The 22,062-nt window shown below is 40.5% G+C and overlaps 1 protein-coding gene and 1 pseudogene across 1 annotated transcript; both read left to right on the top strand.

The window, feature by feature from the left end:
• Positions 1-2,143: 2,143 nt before the first annotated feature.
• KCNV1 (potassium voltage-gated channel modifier subfamily V member 1) lies at positions 2,144-11,367 on the top strand. The gene is made up of 3 exons (XM_072774278.1): positions 2,144-2,708; positions 3,570-4,099; positions 7,425-11,367. The coding sequence occupies exons 1-3, from the start codon at positions 2,242-2,244 to the stop codon at positions 7,934-7,936; spliced, it is 1,509 nt and encodes a 502-aa protein (XP_072630379.1). The 5' UTR covers positions 2,144-2,241; the 3' UTR covers positions 7,937-11,367.
• A 9,217-nt stretch (positions 11,368-20,584) lies between these two features.
• Positions 20,585-21,700, top strand: LOC140604344 (centrin-2 pseudogene; annotated as a pseudogene).
• The last annotated feature ends 362 nt before the right edge of the window (positions 21,701-22,062 follow it).

Below are 22,062 nucleotides of genomic sequence, written 5' to 3'. Positions count from 1 at the left end.
TATAGTGGATGCTCAGTAAACATTTGTTGAAAGATCAGGAAAAAGATACCATTAAACTCCTGCCCTCCTTTGGAAGTTTGCAAAAATAAATAAAAAAGTCAATAAAAGCAAACACACTCTGATTTATTTGAAAGCCACGCTAAAAGGAGATGTCCCAAGCATTGTATTTATGAGGGCAGCCTCTGGTAAATTAGTCCTGCGTTTAAATTGGGACTGTATGAACCTAAGTAAATCACTTAATTTCTCTGTTTTGCCTCAATTTCCTCCTTCTGTACAATGGGTATGCTTGCTACCTCATAGTATTGTTATGATGATTAAATGAGGCACTGTAAGGAGCTTACAAAAGTTGCTGACATAAAGTAAGCCCCCCGCTCACTGCACGTCGGGTGTTTTTACTGAAGCGTGAACTGGGGCTGAGGAAGGCACTGAGGCCCGTGGAGTAAACGACCGCGGGGGTCCCAGGGCCGTTGGCCCAGGTCAGGGCCGAACCGCGTCGTTTCAAGTCAGTTTATGAAGTTTTCCCCACTATACCAAGCTGCCTGCTCATCTCTTGGTAGATACTTTCTAAAACTTCTTACAAGGGAAAACCCCTCTATCATCTATCTAGATGTGCTCCACGCTCCCTTGCAAAGACTCCTGAAAACTGCAGGATTCCCAGATGCTCGCTGGCAACGCTGGAGCCCCTGAGCGTCCGCCGCACGGCGCCCTCGGTCTCCCCCAGCCCGGAGTGGAGCACACTTGTGGAAAATTTTGTTCTTGCGCGTTGGTGAGCGCGCAGATCGGGGAACGCGAATCCGAGCAGCAATCCTCGAGGTGTCCTGGGGATGAATATCACACTCGGAGTCCCTCCCAGGGTGCCTCTCTCCCTGCGGTCTCACCTCCCTCGGCTCGCAGCGCTCCCCGCAGCTGGCGCTGGCAGCCGCGAGCCGCTCGCTCGCGCGGGCGGGGGCGGCCGAGGGGCCGGAGCCGGAGGCGGGGAGACGAGGCGAGGCAGCCAGCGCCGGCGCCCGGCTCCGCTCGCCGCACAGTCTCCCTCCGGGACCCGTCCAGGCGGAGCTCACGTGCACGGCGGGAGCACCCGGGGGAGGCCGGCCCCGCAGCGGCCGAGCGCGGAGCCGAAGGTGAGTGCCCGGGCCCCGGGCCCCGGACCCCGGACCCCCGACCCCGGGCCCCACCCCGCGCGCGGCCAACAGGTTGGCGGGGGCGCGACTGCAGGGCCCCGGCGGGCTCCCCCCCCGCGGCTCCCCCCGGGCAGGGCGCTCGGCCGCTCCCCTCCCCGACCGTCGTTACTATTTAAACTCCTGCCGGCCCACGCCCGTTCCCGTCCTCGCCTTTTTCTGCCTTCCCTTCTCCCCAAACGAGAGCTCGGCCGTGTGCCGGGGAACGAGCCTGCAGCGCCCGCTTTCCGGGGACACCTGTCCCGGCAGAAGCGGCTCCCCCGAGGGGCGCCGGGGGCGGGGCCGCGGTGACCCCTCGTTCTTAGCGACTCCCTGGGGGGACTTCGGTTAGAAGTCATCGCCCATCATCCTTGTTCCTCATCCAGGAGGCCAAAACCACGGGGAGAGAGAAGAGGAAAATAGAGCGCGAGTGACGATCCGACTTGAGTGAGAATGAATGGGAGCAGATGACGCGGCCCCCTCCCCCGCGTGCTCGCGCCCCCAGCGACCCCTCCCGGGGAGGCCTCTGAAGCCGCCGCCGAGGCACACGACGGACGAGTACGGCCCCCCCGGCCCCCGGCCCCCGGCCCCCGGCCCCCCGCCCCGAGCCGGAAGGAGCTCGCGCCCGGCCACCACGTCCCCGCGCTCTGGGCTTCGCCTCCTGTGGGTCTTGCCGTCCCCCTCGCTTCTCGCCTCGCCGGGCTCCCCCGAGAGTCACCGCGCCCTGCTCCCCGACTCCGCACCGCCCTCGGCCCCCGCCCGCGCTGATCTGCGGCCCAAACTCCGCGGGCAGGGCCGCCGGCCGGGACCGCGTGGGAGGGAGCCTCGCCCCGCGCGCGCCCCCTGCTCTCGGCCCGGCCCCGGCCCCGGCGCCCGGGCCCCGCGGCGCTGCTCTCGCGCGCTCGCCGCGCCCTAGCGGCCGGAGGCGACGAGCGCAGGGAGCGCAGGGGGCGGGGAGCCGAGGGCTGCGCGGGCGGAGGGCACCCCCCTCGGGAGTCAGGGAAACCCCGGCCGCCACCCTCGCCCGGCCGCGGCTTCCGGCGCGCCCCCGACCCTGTGGCGCCCTCGGGCAGCGGCGGCGGGGATGGAGCTGCCTCCCCGAGGGCGGGCGCCGCCGGACTCGCCGCTGGACAGCTGCTCCCTGACCTCGCTGGAGTCCAGCGTCTTCTGCAGCGAGGGCGAAGGGGAGCCCCTGGCGCTCGGGGACTGCTTCACGGTCAACGTGGGCGGCAGCCGCTTCGTGCTCTCGCAGCAGGCGCTGTCCTGCTTCCCGCACACGCGCCTCGGGAAGCTGGCCGTGGTGGTGGCGTCGTGCCGCCGCCGCGGGGCCCTGGCCGCCGTGCCCAGCCCGCTGGAGCTCTGCGACGACGCCAACCCGGTGGACAACGAGTACTTCTTCGACCGCAGCTCGCAAGCTTTCCGCTACGTCTTGCACTACTACCGCACCGGCCGCCTGCACGTCATGGAGCAGCTGTGCGCGCTCTCCTTCCTTCAGGAGATCCAGTACTGGGGCATCGACGAGCTCAGCATCGACTCCTGCTGCAGGGACAGGTACCGAGCGGCGCGCGGCGGCTGGGCGGGGGGCGGGCGCCGGGCGCCGGGCACAGAGGGAGGGCAGCGGAGCTAAGGTGATGAGCGTCGCGCTAGCCTCGCTGAAGCCAGGCCTGAGAATACGTGAGGCCACCCCTGAGCTCTGAGATGGGGTGGCGGGGAGATCTGGAAAGCGCCAGAGACAGCTTGGGATTGGACCTTTTTGAACCTCTTCCCCCTTTTTTTTTTTGAATGAATGAATGAATGAATGTGTGCCATATTCGTTTTTAAGGCAAAGGGGGTCAGGCCTGAAACACCTATTTGGTGATTGAATAAATGAGTCAGAAAACCTGGGATCCAAAAGATGCACGTATAGAGATGGAGGTTTCAATAGGGAGCGTTATCGTTTATCAGACCTACAACACTCACTAAACTTGGGTGTTGAACTGCTTTGAATACAGAAGATAGAAAATTGGTTCCTTGACCGTGAATGTCCGTGGGACTTTGATGATGACTTTGCTATCATCTTGCTATGAGTACTATTTCTCCATGAAGACCTTCCCATTACACACACAAGAAAGTTCCATATGGCAGACTTCTGTTCTCGTTACAAGAAAAATGGGTGATAAAAAGCATTAAAGTAGGTTTGCTATGTATAAATCCCTTTGTCTAAACTACCAGGAAAGCGTCATTTTAAAAATAATAATCCTAGCTGAGAAACTTTGAGTACCGTGGGCAGGAGACAGCCTGGGTGAAATATGAATGGACGCTGTCTGCCTTTTACTGAAATAAAAACCGTGACCTCATTGCTAAGTTTAATTTTCTTTTTACGTCTGTATTTTTAAAAAGTGAGACTAATCACCAAGTTGTTTTCTCTAAAAGATACTTCAGAAGAAAGGAGCTGAGTGAAACGTTAGACTTTAAGAAAGACACGGAAGACCAGGAAAGTCAACATGAGAGTGAACAGGACTTCTCACAAGGACCTTGTCCCACTGTCCGCCAGAAGCTCTGGAACATCCTGGAGAAACCTGGATCTTCCACAGCTGCTCGAATCTTTGGGGTCATCTCCATCATCTTTGTGGTGGTGTCCATCGTCAACATGGCCCTGATGTCAGCTGAATTAAGCTGGCTGGACCTGCAGCTGCTGGAGATCCTGGAGTATGTGTGTATTAGCTGGTTCACCGGGGAGTTTGTCCTGCGCTTCCTGTGCGTGCGGGACAGGTGCCGCTTCCTGAGAAAGGTGCCAAACATCATAGACCTCCTTGCCATCTTGCCCTTCTACATCACTCTTCTGGTAGAGAGCCTGAGTGGGAGCCAGACGACACAGGAGCTGGAAAATGTGGGGCGCATTGTGCAGGTTTTGAGGCTGCTCAGGGCTCTGCGCATGCTAAAGCTGGGCAGACATTCCACAGGTATTCAAATTTCAGTGATGCTTTTTAATTTGCCGTTGTTTATAAACATGAGTGCTTGACGATAGCCTAAGAGAAGTGACTGTGAATGGATACTCAGAATTACCAACTCCCATCCTTTACCCAACCATGATTTCCAAAACGGTATTGGGAAGCAAAACCTTGAATTGTTGTTATCATAGGTACAGAGAAGATGCCTCTCCCATTCCTTCTTTCCATAAGATGTGTGAAAAACAACTTGACCACTTGTTAGCCTCTATTTTAACCCACTGCTCAGAAGTTGTACAAAAATTAAAGACACTCTGCCTCTAGAAGTTTCTAGATGAAATATGCATAAACAGCACATAAAAAGATATGCGTAAATTATTCATGATATATAGGGACATAAGCCAGTTTCTCTTCTGTGTCCAAGGAAGGGCTTACCAAACTTGTTCCTTGGCAAAAAAGAAAGTCAGCCCTGCAGGGCTTTCTCTAGCCATGCAAAAAGTCAGATGACCAGGCACTGGTGGCCTATCCCATAATTTTTGAAGAAACCGTGGAAATATTTGCTTTGGAAGAAAGCAGAAGACACTGACTAAATGCTTTATCTAGTATCTGAGAATTTTCTTGTCCCTAAACTGAGATGCATGAGAGAGATGGTAACAGGAATTCCTTAGCTAATATAAAGCCTTGAAAATCTAATGAACACTCTCTGTAGAAAAAATGCCAAACAACGCTCAGTTGTGCATGAAAGTTATAGTCAATGTCAGGGGAAGTCACTCAAATCCATTAAAGATGGTCCTTGTGTTCCTGAGGGCAGCGATTCTCAATGCCTGGTCCTGTGGCTGTCAGATGTTTTGAAGTAGGTATGTGTTCCCTAGGTTAGATTTTAATGAAAATAAGAACCCCTTGAAAAGCTCGTTAAAAGGCAAATTCTAAAACCTGACCCGTGAAGAGTCAGATTTTAGTATTTGGCGTTGCATCGAGGAGCATACATTTTAACAAGCTCACGAGGGAGTTTGGTGGACTGCACTTTAAGAAACACTGGAGTAGGATGCCATGTTAATACGGTACATATTAACGCTATACACAAGAATACAAATAATTTAGCTAGAGAGTCCTATTACCACCTTATTTCTCCAGATACGTGCTTGACTAGTCACCTAAAAGTCATTGCATCTCCCTATTAAGATAGGGCGAAATTAACTTCAAATATGTTTTTTTTCCCCCCACATGGCTGAAGTAATTAGGACTTAACATAATTTTGGTAGTGTATTTTCCTAACTAGTCTCACATAGCAGGGATTTGATAATGGGGTTTCCAACAACTTTTAGAAGTACCACTCTTTGTTTTCTGACACACATAATAGGATGCTTTCTTCTAGTATTTATAAACTCCTCACAAGATTCGATTTAAAAACACCCAGTAAAGACTGCATTTTTTCCCAAAGAAAGGAAAAAGAAAATAATAGTAATTTCCGCAATGTCACCTCTTCAGGGGTTTTATTTTTTTTTTCAGTTCCAGAGCAGTACAAAGTATTAATAAAGCCTTAATTTATTGAAAGGATATGAACGCTTACATAAATATTTGATGATTTTATCTTAAGCATTACATTTAGCAAAATGCAGACATAGGTGACGTATTTCCCCATGTAGAACTATAAATATAAGTTGAGAGGTATTATAGAATAACAATTAGGAGAACAATGATCGGCTAGAGAGCCAAAGTTTAAATCCTGGCTCTGTAGCTTTGTCCTAGATATGCCACTTCTCTGTCCCTTGGTCTCCTCATCTGTAAAATGGCATAAAAATTCCATCAATCTCATATTGTCTTTGAAGATTATCTGAGTTAATAGATGTAGCATGTAGAAATTCAAGACCACTTTGTGTTTCCATACAAAATGGTTTAGAACATTTCATCTTGAAATGGAAACAGTCTCCATAAACACTGCTTTTCCTTATATGCTTACAGTGTATTTCAGAAATACAGTTCAATGCAGACACATCAAGGTTAGTTTTCTAAAAGGTATTCTAACACATTCTAAAAAAAAAAAAAAGTCTTTGGAAGTTAAACCTCAAAATTAATATTCCTTAATCTTTAAAAAATAGCTGGTAAATAGTTTAAGAATATCTCAAAAGTTTAAGAACAAACTTTAAAAATAATGAGAGCACAAATGGCATTTTAATGCAATTTCGAATAGTCTCTAGTGAATAAAAATGAAAATAATTCTAGGAGGTATTGCTTTGACCTTTAGAGACACTGTGACTTCAGGCTGATATGACTTCAAAATGCTGGATACACCTTTTGCAGTGTTCGGGAACTCTAGTGTCAGGGGAGATACCTTATTCAAATGACAGTCCCATTATGGGCTCATCTGACTCTTCTTAGAACTGAGTCTCTGGAGATGGAACTGGACTCTCTTGGGTATGTCTCCCAGGGGTTCATTGAATCCTCAGAATAGCAGTAGGGAATGCACCAATGCTTCAGAGTAAGTGGATTTCCCAGTAGCTCGAACCCCCCATACCTTCTTGCAGTGAAGGAATAATCTGTAGTCAGGTCTGTCCCCTTATGGAAAAGCAGAAACTTTCTGTACTCAAGGGAAATATTTCCCTGTAGCTTTGGTACTAGGGGTATGACTTTCAGTAGGTGTCGAGGGAATTCAGGAATGCCTCCTGATTAACCTTTAAGAATACCCTGTGGATGTGCATAGGATGTTCTCATGTCAGTGCGGTCACTGGTGCCTACCTTGCTCCTGCTGCGTCACTTCATTCTCATGGTGGACATCTTTTACTGCTTCTGGCTTTCAGATGATAATGCCCTGGTTATGTTCAGCTTCATTAGGAGGGTGAGTAGAGCAGACACATAAAATGTAAGGAGACAGCCTGAAACTGGCATAGAAAAGTGTGCCAAAGTGATGCACTGAAATGCACGTCTGGCCAAGCGAGCCCTCCGCTTGCCATGCTGCAAAGGCCTCCCATTTTATGGACAAAAGTATAATTCCTGTCATACATCCCCTGCCTGCCTTGCAGTCTCATCTTTCACTTTGGGTTTTTTGTACAAATAGTAGGTATTTAATAAATACCTAAGTGGATGAAAGAATCTAACTATATTTCTCTCAACCGTTTTAAATCTGGCCCTACCAATCAGACTATGAGCTCCCTGAAGAAAGAGATTGTGATTTATCATCTCTGTATCCCCAGGACACTGCCCAAGGCCGGAGACGTATTAGATATGAAATGCGTGTTTGTGGGCGGACAGCTAGGAAGGAAGGAGAGGGGAGGAGAGAGAAGTGGAAGGTGATGAGGGGAGGAAGGAGTGCCAGTGATTGACGGCAGTTGTTCTATTACAGGATTACGCTCGCTCGGGATGACGATCACCCAGTGTTACGAAGAAGTCGGCCTACTGCTCCTATTTCTGTCTGTGGGAATTTCTATATTTTCAACTGTGGAATATTTTGCTGAGCAAAGCATTCCTGACACAACCTTCACAAGCGTCCCCTGTGCGTGGTGGTGGGCCACAACATCCATGACTACAGTAGGCTATGGGGACATTAGACCAGACACCACCACAGGCAAAATCGTGGCCTTCATGTGTATATTATCAGGAATCCTTGTCTTGGCCTTGCCTATCGCTATTATTAATGACCGCTTCTCCGCTTGCTATTTCACCTTAAAGCTGAAGGAAGCTGCTGTTAGACAGCGTGAAGCGCTGAAGAAGCTGACCAAGAATATAGCCACTGATTCATACATCAGTGTTAACTTGAGAGATGTCTATGCCCGGAGTATCATGGAGATGCTTCGGTTAAAAGGCAGAGAAAGGGCAAGTACTAGGAGCAGTGGAGGAGATGATTTCTGGTTTTGAATTCACTTGCAATTTATTTACAAAAGCTTGTGTACAACTAACTCAACTGATAAAGCCTTGATATGGATGTCTGTATACTGTTGAAGAGTCTCTTTTGAGTACTATCCATGTTAGTTTTTACCAATCTATTGCTTGGTCTGCTAGAATAGTTCACATCTCCCAAACGAACTGCACATTGAGTCTCAAAAATAGTCCTTTAACACCACCCAGTACAAGTAGGTCAAATGTCTGAATTGTCAAATATAAAATAATACAATACCTATGACAAAGTTAAAAATTTTATGTATCACGAATCATAGAAGTTCTTTGCACCATTAACGTAAGAGAATGGGAGTTAAACTGCATAGCCCAGAGAAAAATGAATATTTAGGAACATACTGAACAACTTTGCCATTTAAAGACATTCTCCAAGTAAATAAATCATTCCTTTCTCCATCAGCTAAAGCTGTTAAATTACAAAAATTAGCTTTGCAAGCAACAATCCTGATTTGCCGACCATAGATGGTGACCCCCTCTTCCTTCTGGTGCAAACCACTGGTCACAGAGGGACTAAGTTCTGATTTCTATCATTATTATTGGAGATAGGAATCCCCAAACTGCTTAGCCAGCAACAGAAGAGTGCTGTATAGAGGCTTCAAGAATTGTGCATCCTCATTCTCCCCACTGAGTGCAGTAGTGTAGTCTAAAGCAAGAGTCTTCTGTACCCATGGGAAATCAGATGGTCTTAAAAACTCTTTTTATTGATGTAGTGTTCAAATGTCTTTAAAAATCACAAATACGTAAAGGTGAAGTAGTGAATATCCTAAATATATACACTGAAATTCTAAACAGTCTTATTTCATAAAATGAGAATGATATGTTGAATGATATCACTGGTTGAACTTGTAGATCTTTTATTTGTTAACAAAACATTATGGATAGCTTTCTGACTGTTGGGGCAAATAGCAAATGTTCAAACTTTGCACGCATTTTGGCAGCATTTGACAGTCCTCCGTGACAATAATAAAATTCCTAGACATTCTGTTATATGATTAAAACCAAAAGTTCTAAACCTAAGAATTAGTTTATGATTCCCAATATTCTAGTAAAGGATATTTTAAAACTAAGAGTGATACGGAGTATCACTTTAACACCTGCATTTTCAGTGTGTTTAATAGTGCCCCCCAAGGAGCACTATTCTTGGGGGCAAAAATATCAGTCCTTTTTTTCATAAAACAGATATATACATGCAGTACCTGAACAGATATAGACTATATCTATGGTGTTAAAATTTCATGGGGTGGAAAATTAGAAAAAATGCCTAAGAAGCTCTTTGCCAGGGTTGGGTGGTGATAAGAAATACACATTGAGAAATACTGCTTTAATATATGGCTATACCATAGTTCATCAAGTCTATTTAAAATACCCTATTATATTATCAACCACCAAAAAAAAAGGGAGGGAAGGAAAAGGAAGGAAAGAAGAGAGAAGCCAGTCAATTATAAGAGGCCCCTGATTATAAAAATGCATCCAGATTTTGGATATATAAAAATTTTAAATATGCATCTTAATAAAATATCATATATAATACTTCTAGTTTTCTGGCATGCATGCTTAAGCTCTGAAAACATTTTCAGTGATGTCATGAGTTTTAGATGGTATGCTAAAATATTTTAATCCACTTGGCTTGTTTCCACTTCTCCCAAATATTATGAAAGATTTAGGAGATATGAATAGTAATAAAATAAATATTTTCCCTCTTACACAATTCACAGGTGCTGAAGCATAGCATAGGGTCACTAATTCTAGTATAAATTCCATCTGTAGTCTGAAGGTGAAACAGAAGTTAGATACAGAAGCCAAACGTACCGTGGCTTCTCTAGAATTCTCCCCACTAAGAATAGTTGCTGTGGCAGGTCTGTGCTCTATACTCATCATGTATTGTGTCATTAATCCCAAAATGTCCCTATTAAACAATTATTACTATACTATTTTAAGTATTAGTTTATTACATTTATTCATTCAACTAATATTCATTTAGAACCTGTCTGTGGAGGGCACTAGAGATTCTTATACCAGAGTAAGTCCTATTCTCTTTTATTTAATATTCTATTCGAGGATGTGAGGGGAACACAGATGATAAAAACTGAGGCATAAGAAGGTGCAATAACCTGCTTAAATTCACATGCCCCGTATATAGGTGACAGAGCCAGGAATGAATCCCAATGTGCTGGACCCTGAAAATGATACTCCTAAAAGTCATAGCTTTCATTATTGCCACACAACTTGTGGATAGGGATTCACTTCGTAAGCAGGCAAGCCAATTTCTTGTGGATGGAGAGGTTTAATATGCCTTAAGAAAAATTTCAGCTTATTCTCAGAGGTGGAATGGTGCTTATAAGGAACAGTTGTTGTCATGCTTTATAGTCATTATTAGACAAGAAAAACATTATCTTTAGAATAATTAATAGCTAGAAAATAAAAAAGAAAAATGAAAAAACTGTATGTATTCCGTAGAGATATTTTTTCTACCACCAAAGATTCTAAACATGTTCTTCACAAATGTGGTATGTTAGCAGTATATATTTTGTCAAGATGTGGACATTTCAAAAGGAAATTTTAAATACCATTGCTTAGTCAACTTTGCTGTTAGATAAAATATCAGCGTACTTATTCAACAATGTACATATAAGAAAACCAAGTTTAATTTAAGTAACATATGAAATAATTTTATATCCTTTCATTTAAAAAACATTTGATATTTTTCATAAATGTAAGAATTATTGCTGTAAAACAATGTATTTAATTTGGAAATATAAATAATGGAATTATTGGCTTTCTTTAAGCTATTTAGAGAACACAAATTAAAAACATTTGTGTGCACAGAGGTAATGCTTGAGCACCTAAAAGAGCAATTTTAAGAAATCACTATGGCATCTCTAGTAGAAGTGGCATGATGTTCATGTTTTAATGTTTTTTTCCCTATATATACAAAGAATTGTTGCATTTATCATTTTCATGCAAATTAGTATTAAGTATAATGTATTAGATGCACAAAGAAGTTAACTGAGGTAGAAATCTCAGTGCTGTGTTTCAATGTGGAATTCTTACTCTGATTAAAATCTTTTGACTAAGCTCTTGCAGAAAATATATATGCTGGCCCAAGTTATCCAAGCAAAATATTATCATTGGGTAAAATGAATGCTTTGACAAACATTTCCGCTGAAATATTTTGTTAACATGAAAAGCCTATTCTTTTGAAATATTAGCCATTAATATCTCTGTCTTACCAATCCTTCAATTCAGGTCCAAGATATAGGTTGGCAAATGATGTGTTTTAGTGCTTCTCCTGGTGATTTTTCCTTCACAAAGCACCACCACCCCCAAGCCTCTTTCCAAGCCATGCTGATACATGAAATAAAAATGTCATAAAGGAGAATTTTACTCATAAACCTCACTGGCAGTTGCTTCTGTGATATGTCTTTAGGGCTAATGGGAAACATCCTCCTTCGCCTTATATTAGAATCACTCCCTTGCTTATCTCCTCAATCTCCTCTCTTCCTTCCTGGTATTGAATCAGTGAGACCCAAGTCCTAATGAAATCCAATCTACTGCCTACTTGTGGCTGCCCCCAAAGAGCTGATCACGAGCACAGAAAAAAACCAATGTATGCAGACTGCTTTCATTTTACATTCTCAACTACAACCCCAAATGGGTTCTTAATGCTGCAAGGCAATCATACTGCAATTCCTGAATGTATTCACTCTCTCTGGATAAATATAGACCTCTAACACCTCCTTTTCATTGCACTTTCATTCGGAAAATAGAATCAAATTTTCCACAAGGGCCGACACCCACATTTATCCACCTACTTCCACCTGTGCCTATTCACTTTGCCTTCCCTCCTATTATGTGGACTAAACTGTCCATCCTATTTCTCCTCTCCAATTCTAAGACATTGCTTCAAAAAGCCTATCCCCTCTCCCTATTATACCATTATATTTCCCCCTCACTACTGGATCATTTCTATCAACATATAAACTTGATTAATTTTCCCATCTTAAAAATAAAAAGCAAACAAATGAATTTTTACAACTCCTAGAATCTATGTCATCCTCTAGGAAACACCCTACTCCCTGATCTCCTTTATGGCAAAACTCCTTGACAGCACTTTTATACTCACTTGCTCATTTCTATATTCACTGTATTTTCCCTATTCTTTCTTGAAAATCTACTCAAATTACCCCTCCACCCCTACATATCCTAAAATCATTCTTCTCAAGGTCAGCAATTACCACATCATTGCTAAATTCAATCATTAATTCTCAAAATTCTTGTTACTTGATTCATCAGCTGCATTTTCCAGGATTAGCAACTTCCCTGGAACACCTTCTTCACTTCACTTTCTGCCCGTTGCACTCTCCCAATTTCCCCCTGACCCCCAGCTCACTCATCTTTTCTGGTTGATGTTCAATCACGGCTTAATCCTCAGACCTCTTCTCCTCTCTATATACATTGTCCATCCTGTTTCATGGCTTAAATATATCACTGATAGTCAACCCCCAAATTTCTATCTACAGACTAGCCCTCTCCTCTCACTTCCTACATCTTCAGATTTGTGCATGTAACTGCCTGTTCCATATCTACACCTGAATGTCTGATGCATATCTCATGATTACCACATCCACCACCAAATTATTTATATTTTCTCAAAGTCTATGTTAATTCAAGTCCCCTGAGAGGCAGATGCCAAGATGGGTGACTATTGTAATACTGATGACATGTAAGACATTTACTTGGGGGTAAAAAAGACCTTTGAAGGATAAACAGGAGTCTAGGGAAGGTGGGAAGAACCTTCAGATCATGATGTAAATCTGGCATCTGTGAAGAGGAAGGATTGGGTAAAAAAAGAGTCTCTGATAACAGGCCAGTTCTGAGAAAATGTCAACCAAGTTGACAGAGAGTCGTGAGAAAAAGTAGTCCATCTCTTTTAGAAATGGCCCTGCACTCAGAAGACAACAGCTCAGCCTGTCAGTCAACCATGTTCCATTCAGGAGGAGATCTTAGCAGTGGATTTTTATGGCCACCAACATCAAGTCCCGGAACTGCTTGGGTCAGTTTCTCCACACATCTTCAGAAGTCGCCCCTCCATGAATACCATGGGTCTCTCTTTCCAAAGGAAAACTTAGAAAAAAAGAGTTGGTGGGTGACTAGAGCATTCATTGCTACAGTTGGTCTCAGAATAGCAGCTAGTAGTCATCCTCTACCTCCTCCACTATCCACAGCATCTCATCACAGCACACTATTTACCCCACTGGACCCTTGCATCCAAAGAGTTATAATGAGAATTCTCATCTGCTTATGCTTCCTTTTTTTATCACTATTGTGTACTGAAGTGCACCAAAGTTAGTTATGCTGCACAAAATTTTTATCGCATTCGGGGTGACCGGGTGATGGGCGCTGAGGGGGGCACTCGCCGGTATGAACACTGGGTGTTATGCTATATGTTGGCAAATTGAACTCCAATAAAAAAAAATTAAAAATAAAAATAAATAAAATAAAATAAAATAAAATAATAAAATAAAATAAAATAAAATAAATTTAGGACCACACACAAAAAAATTATCACCATGCTACTTAATTTTATATTTCAACAAGGAAATAGTATTAATAAAAGGATATTTCAGGGAGAGATTTCAAAATAATTTAAATCCTCTTTTATTCGTTTCTGACAATCACACTGAATATGATAGTATTTTAATAAAGCACTAGTAATAATCCAATTATTCTGAAAAATACTTTGATGTTTATGTATTAACTCATGTAAAACCATTGAGGTAGATAAGGACATTTAGCTTTCAACATGATACAACTAAATGTGAAGTAACAGGTTAACTTTTGGATTTTCTTTTCCTGTTCTAAGTTGAGTGACATTTCTTCCAATTATATGCCATTTATCACGCCTTCTTTAGAATGTCTACAGTCTAAGTGGCTTTGTAATTAAAGGTAGATAATGGTCATATATAAACTTTCTACATTATTCTATTGTTCAATACGCAAGTTATTTTCAAGGAAATAATAACTAAAAAGTTTTGACAAGTTTGGTGCATGCACGCACACACAGAAAGAGACAAAGGGAAAGAGAGAAATAATAAAAAATTTAGGACAACAAATGAGATTTTCAAATTATGGGTGGTAGATGTTTCTTGGCACGTAGCAATAATCACACTGAATATATAGGTAGAATTTCAATCATCTAAGTAAGAAAACCAAATCTTCCTTAAAAAGTCATTTCAGTTTCTGCACACCAGGACAATTTTCCTGAAACCATGTCTTTATACACATCTTTGCTGTACAGCCAATGTTTTATCTTAAAGTCTATAATTATTATTGTCAACTAATTCTAAATGGTACACGTGAAAATAAAAGACAGTTACAGTTGCTATGGAAACTATACTTTGTAGGAAATTCATTTCAACAAGCCTTGCTCCCAAAGTTAAAAAAGAAAACAAAAAACAAACAAAAGCATTTCATATACAATAGTGCCACCTTGACCACAAGCCATCAGAAAAAGACAGAATAAATGGATGAAAAGATTTTAAAAAAGTACCTCTAGCTGTACTTCTAGCTTCCTTTCTCACATAAGCTAATTATCTTTAAGATTTCATACAAAGAAAAATAACTACTCCCTGCAAAAACTACATTGCATAACAGTGGGATTTCTTTTTTAACTTAAAAGATAGAATATTTAACTTTGTAATCATAAGTTTTAGAAATGTATCATCACTGGACATTTAACAAATTATTTAACTTAGTACTCTTCTATTCTTCTTTTTAAATATTCGATACATTTTTCACACCAACTAATAAAATGTGCTAATAACTCAAACCAATTTGTTTGATTCCACATCCTCAATGCATGGACAAATAGATCTTATCTTGTCATGTGGCATTCATCATATTATCTTATAATAAATCTTCAGAGAAACTTTAGCAAATATATTTGATAATTCAAGTAGCAAAATGATCTTTCTCACCCATTTCTAACAGCTATTTTCTAGAACTGTTTTTCAGAGCACAGAACAAGAGTTTTTCTTTTTTTTTTTTTTTAAGATTTTATTTATTTGAGAGAGAGAGAGACAGAGGAAGAGAGAATGGGAGGGAGGAGGGACAAAGGGAAAGAGACAAGCCGACTCCACACTGAGCAGGGAGCCCAAAGCAGGGTTCTATCCCAGGACCTTGTGATCATGACCTGAGCTGAAGGCAGACACTTAATGGACTGAGCTATCCCAGTGCCCCAAAACAAGAGTTTTTCATTTATTTATTTATTTTTTAAGTTCTTCATTTAATTTCATTTGACATCCTTTCAAGGACATTAGATATATGCAGAGGGAGGAACTAATTACCTGGTACTTGCACAAACAGGATAATTTATGATCTAGAAACCAAAAAAAAAAAAAAAAAAGTATTGCGACACAATTTATCCAATCCATATCAGAATGGGCAAGAATATATAACAACAGTCTTTTGCTTCCCTCTTTCAAATTTTGAAGACTGGTAGATTTGTGGATCAAAGAATGTTTTATCAAAGAAAACATACATTTTGGGGTCAGATAAACGTAACTTTTCTAAAATATATACTATACCCATGTTTTATACTTGTGTAGTATTTTTCTGTTATCATTTTAAATCCAAAACAATATCTCTATTAGAAGAAATTACATGACTCTTACTCTTAGATTTGGGAACAACTTTTGTTGTTTTAACGTATAAAATGTGTCATTTTTAAAAAATTTTTTTCAAAGATTTATTTATTTATTTATTCAGAGAGAGAGAGAGAGAGGCAGAGACACAGGCAGGGGGAGAAGCAGGCTCCTTGCAGGGAGCCCGATGTGGGACTTGATCCACTGTCTCCAGGATCACACCCCGGGCTGCAGGCGGCGCTAAACTGCTGCGCCACCAGGGCTGCCTGATTTCTTTAAACTGCATATCAAAAACCATTAATGGATGATGAAATAAACTGAGTTGGGACTACTATTTTTTTAATAAAGTGGATGGACTATGATGGAATGGAAGTAGAATAGAAGAATAGAATGGGATAAGATGGAATATAAAACAACACAGCATAGCATATTGTAAGCACCCCTTAGAAGTCCAGAGGAAGAAATAAAAACATCATAAAAAAAAAAAAAAAGCATTGCAGTAGATTGTAAGAAGACTGGGAAGGAGACCTGGGAGGAATGCACTCACTGGAAGCACACATTGGCTGGAAAATGATTAAATTTTATTTCTTGATTTTGTCTATTATAACTGGCACATTAAGATTTCACAATTTAATTTTGTATTACCATAATTTACAGTGGCTTGTGAATCAGGAAAATAATTTTTACCTGCTAGTGGCAAAATCGTGTATTCCAAGGAGATTTTTGTTACAAACTTACTGTGCATTTTTTAAAAGGTTTATGGTAGTATGACAGTCTCTTAGTTGATGGTCAGAGTACTATTTTTTTTCAGAGTACTATTTTAATTAAATTGAAACAAATTGTCCATAAAAAGATTGCTTTATTATGTTAAATATGATAACATGAAAATTATAGGATATGTTTAAGATATAATACTGGGACTTAAAGAGTAAGTAGTGACAATAGTTGAAACAAATTACTCTGTACCTCAGCAAACTTCTATTTCATTTCATTTGAACTTCATGCTTTAAAAAAAAAATTTGATCATGACAAATTTAGAAAATAATTTTATTACATTTACAAACCTCAATAAAAAGAACAGATTACAATATATGAATTTTAATGATGTCCACAAAAGAAAGATTTAAAACTTGGAAATTGAAAAAATAATTGCAAAATACCACAAACTGACTTGTTAATATGTCCCCACATGACTTTCAAAAAAAATTATTCTTTAAAGTATGAATGGAAATCTAAAGTATGATTTTTTAAATGATATATTAGCTGGAAAATTCAAAACTATACAACTTAGTGATAAGATGATATCTAATATTTTTGTCAAAGATTAATTAAACTTCTTATATCACCCTGAAATATATTGATTGTCCCAGGACTTTTCCTGAGATTGTGTTCAAAGACAATTTGCCATGTGTCTCTTGCATTTCTGTATATCTTGCAAACAGAAACACAGATAGTTTTATTCCAGAATATCTTTTCAAGGATGTCTGGATTTCATGAAATGCTGGCAAACAGAGATGGTGTCTCCTCTGAGACAAGAGAATTTGTATGATGTCCATATGTCCATGATAATAAAGATAATGCCTTCCTTTCAGCCAGAGGTTGGACATGCTTACTTGAAGCTTTTTAAAAAGATTAATGTTTCTGGGGATCCCTGGGTGGCTCAGCGGTTTGGCGCCTGCCTTCAGGCCAGAGCGTGACTCCAGAGTCCCGGGATCGAGTCCCGCATCGGGCTTCCTACACAGAGCCTGCTTCTCCCTCTACAGGTGCCTCTGCCTCTCTCTCTCTCTCTGTCTCTCATGAATAAATCAATTAATTAATTAATTAATGTTTTCGAGTTTCTTAAGTGTGACACACACATCTACTGCATGTGCAGCTTTGACCACAGCCACTTTCATGTCACCCCCATGGGATTTGGGAAGCAAGAGAAATATGAAGCTCATGCTACCTCATTTGCCATGAGTAATAAGGTCTTCATCTCTGTCCCAGGAGTCTCCTGGATTTTACTAGGAAAAGGGCAAAATCTCAGACACCTCAAAATTCTTGACAGATTGGGAGCTCAAAAGTGAATTTCACGTTTTTCTAAATGTAAAGCAACTCCAGTTGGCAGATATTTTCTATGTGGTATTTTGGTAATAAAAGTGGTATATTTAACTGGCATTTCAAGCATTCGTTATGGACTAAACTTTTGAGGGAGAAATTAACAATATTGTCAACATATGTGAAGGCTTCCAAAAGTATCATTACTATTATGGCAAACAAGACTCAAAGTCATCAACCCTATCTTCCACATGTTCCCAAAATATGTTGTATCACATTGAAGAGGACCTTAATAATGAAGGAGGTTTGAATGAAATAAAATTGGAAATATATTTACATTTTATTTATCAGTCTCAAACTTTTAATCATTCCTTTATTGAGGAAAATAGAAAAACTTTTAGAAGAAAATTCTATTGACTATTCAAAACTCTGCATAAATAATTGAATTAAACATCACACCTAAAAGGACTAAATTATTACAACTCATTCATTGTTAGAGTTCATTACAATGATTACAATTTCATTCTTTATTTACATTGAAAAGCGATTGTCAGATATTATAGTGATTTTAGATTAAGATTAATTCATTCCTTATACTGTGAAACAGAGAGAAAATTATTATTATTCACTACTTACTTGACTCAGAATTTTCATCCTTGATGAAGATGGAGAAATGGAAGGAAAAAACTCAACGAGGCATATACAGTGTACATGACTTTATCTTTGTGTATTATGGACAGCCAGACATATTTATCATGTTAAGTTAATTATTTTCTAATTTATAGAAAGTTGATTGTTTCAGAATATTTCTTATGCTCTAATAGATATTGATAAAATGATATTTGATATGAAAATGGTTTTGCAGAAAAGGCAAATTTTATCTTACATGTATATGTATACATATATGGCAGTGGAATGGTTACTGGGTCACTATATAAAATGTATTTCTTACTGCAGTGTCTTTAGTATTTGAAAACAGTAATATAAAGAAACTATTGGTCAAGGTTCTCCAGAGACATAGAATCAATAAGATATATATGTGTTTGTGTGTGTGCATATATATTTGTGTATATATATATATGACATGTATATATCTGTGTATATATATTCAATATGTCATATATGTATGTATGTATGTATGAATTATAATATGGACTTTGCTCCAATGTGATTATGAAGGCTAAGTCCCAAAATCTGTAGTTGACAATTCAGAGACCTAGGAGAGCTGATGGTATAGCTCCAGGCTGAACGCCAACAGGCTCAAGACACAAAAAGAACAATGTCTCTTTCCAAAAGCAGGATAAAACTAATGTCTCAGTTCAGAGAAGAGTTCCCCTCAGTCTTTTTGTTCTATTCAAGACTTCAACAGATTAGATAAGGTCCATCCATATTAGAGAGGGCAATCTTTACTCAGGCTACTAGTTTAAAATATTAACCTTATCCAGAACCACTCTCACAGACACACTCAGAATAATTTTGGTTAAATATCTGCATTCCCCATAGCCTCATCAAGTTGACACATAAAATTAACCATCATACCATGTAAACAAGTGAAGAAACCAGAGTACTTAGATGCACAAAAATTTATCCAAGGCTATACCATAAGGGAAGGACCCAAAAGGTACCCCTTGGTTTACTTCACTTTAAATCATTATTTCTTCTCTTTCATCATTCTGCATTAGAGCCAAATAGAATTGGGTGTTTCTCAGTATTATAGTTAGGGGAAGCATAAGGTAATGTCACAAAGAAAACATTCTTCCTAAAAAAATATGCTCCTGAATCTCATAGTAATTACTTCTGCAGTTACTAAAGAAAACTACAACTCACATAAATTGTAAACCAGCAAGGATGTTCTTTCTCTAGAGCTATGATAAAAATCTAGAAATATAATTAGACATAGCCTACCTATGTCCCTACCCCCACATACCATAATGTTGCTATCATTTTCCCTAATCTAGCCTTTGAGGTTAAGCTATACTGAGCATGGATAGGAACTACTTAAGATTGAAAAACAAAGAACACAAGAGCTATTAGCACTGAAAAAAATATATACTATAATGGGTATCTAAGTCACTGTGACTCAGATTTGTCTGATTTATAAATCATTCAATTATTTTTCATCTTCAACACTAGGACAGACAAGGGTTTTCCAAAGAAATAGAACCAATAAAGAGAGAATGAGAGAGAGAGAGAGAAAGAATGTGTGTGTGTGTGTGTGTGTGTGTGTGTGTGTGTGCAGAGAGAGATTTCAAGTCATTGACTCACACTATTATGGAGACTCACAAGTTCAAAATCTGCAGTGCAGTGTGCCATCAGACTGGAGGCTCAAGGGAGAGCTTCAATTCTCTCTTCTTCTTCTCTCTTCTTCTCTGCATACTATGAAGAAGATGGGAGAAAAGGTGCTGACATAAGTAAATTTGGAAATGAATGGGTTCTGAGACTAAAGGCAGAACGAATTGCACATGAGGGCTGCAATCTAGTGGACAAACCTGTTCCCCATGGGGGATTCCTAATTTTAGGCATTCATAATTTTAATGCTGCTATACACTTATATTAGACTAGGACAAGTAAATAAATAGATGGCAGGTGACGCAGCTGGGTTACTCATTGTTGGAATGGAACTTTACAGGTAAAGTAAGGAGCAGGGGCTAGAATGATCCATGTGATATTGATTAGTCTTAGACATATCAGTAGGAGCCCATGTTTAGCTGAATAAAGTATAGCAATATTTTTATATTTGTATACATAAATGGGTTAGCAAATACACATATACTTCTTTGCTCAGTCAGCTGGCAGAGCTAAAAGAAACAAGGCTCCAACAGCAGAGAACACACCTAGCAGACTATTTCTACTACCATTCTCCAATAAAAAGAACCATGGGTCATTAGAAAAATCATTGATTCTAGGCCTGAGGCAGGAAATACACAAGATGAACCCAGAGCACTTTACAATGCCAGAAAGGATGAAAGTAGAAAAAAAAAACAAGTACGTGTTGTGGGTCTATGTCAGAAGGGCACAGAAGTCAACTATAAGAGCTTCCAGTGACCAAAGTTTGAGTAATCTGAGCAACAGTAAATCAAGTAGCATTATATTATAACCCACAGTATAAAATAAACATTTATGGGTTCATACTGATATAAAATAAATGATTATATAAATGAATAAATGAGAAAGAAGAGACAAATATTCCATGCAGAAAAATTCCAAATAATGTATGTAGCTATTCTGTCCTAAAGAACAAGGGATAGAGTTGCCATAACAAAGGGCAGTGGAGTCCATCAGCAAAGGCCTCTAACTTTAAGAAGACAAGCATGGCATCATCTAACCATCGACAAAGGAAAGGATGAGTTCTAAGCTGGAGCTGACAGAAGAACAGAAACAGGAAACCCAAGAAGCTTTTGATCTCTTTGATGCTGATGGAATTGGGACCATAGATGTTAAGGAACTTAAAATGGCAATGAGGGCACTGGGCTTGGAACCCCAGAAAGAAGAGATCAAGAAAATGATGAGAGGTCACCTGGGTGACTCAGTGGTTGAGCCTCTGCCTTTGGCTCAGGTCATGATCCTGGGGTCCTGGGATCAAGTCCCACATCGGGCTGACTGCAGGGAGCCTGCTTCTCCCTCTGCCTATGTCTCTGCCTCTCTCTCTCTCTCTCTCTCTCTCTCTATCTCTCATGAATAAAAAAAACATTTTTTTTAAAAAAGAAAGAAAATGATAAGTGAAATCGATAGGGAATGGACAGGAAAAATGAACTTTAGTGACTTTTTGACTGTGATGACTCAGAAAATATCTGAGAAAGATACCAAAGAAGAAATTCTGAAAACTTTTAAGCTCTTCAATGATGATGAAACTGGGAAGATAAGATTCAAAAATCTAAAGCATGTGGCCAAGGAGTCGAGTGAGAACCTCACTGATGAGAAGCTGCAGAAAATGATTGATGAAGCTGATCGCCATGGAGATAGAGAAGTCAATGAGAAGTTCCTGCACGTCATGAATAAGACCAGTCTTTACTTAGATCAGCCTCTTCTTTTCATAATTGTGTGAAACCTGGGTTCTGAGTACATGAACTATTTTCTCCTACTGACCTCCCTGTATAACTTTAGTAACAATCTTGAATCTCTTTCAGGTATTTGAAAGTGTTCTCGGACATTAAGTTCTTTGTAAGGTGACTTGCAGATTGCTTTAATTCCCCAAAGCAAAATGAGAGCACATTAGGGTGGTGGGAAGGGTCTTAAAGCTTTCACCCACCTGCATTTCTTTCTTGTATCACTTCACTCTTGTCATATATTTCCACGTTTATGCCACCACAAAACAACTTCTTAGATAAGCACATGTTGTACCCATGCCATCAGAAGCAGGGGACATCTTTATGTTTCTAGTTCTAACCAACACCTGAGTGCAGCTTT

The sequence above is a fragment of the Canis lupus genome, chromosome 14 (genome assembly GCF_048164855.1).
Source record: "Canis lupus baileyi chromosome 14, mCanLup2.hap1, whole genome shotgun sequence".
NCBI classification, from domain to species: domain Eukaryota; kingdom Metazoa; phylum Chordata; class Mammalia; order Carnivora; family Canidae; genus Canis; species Canis lupus.
This window is presented reverse-complemented; position numbering and strand designations above follow the sequence as displayed.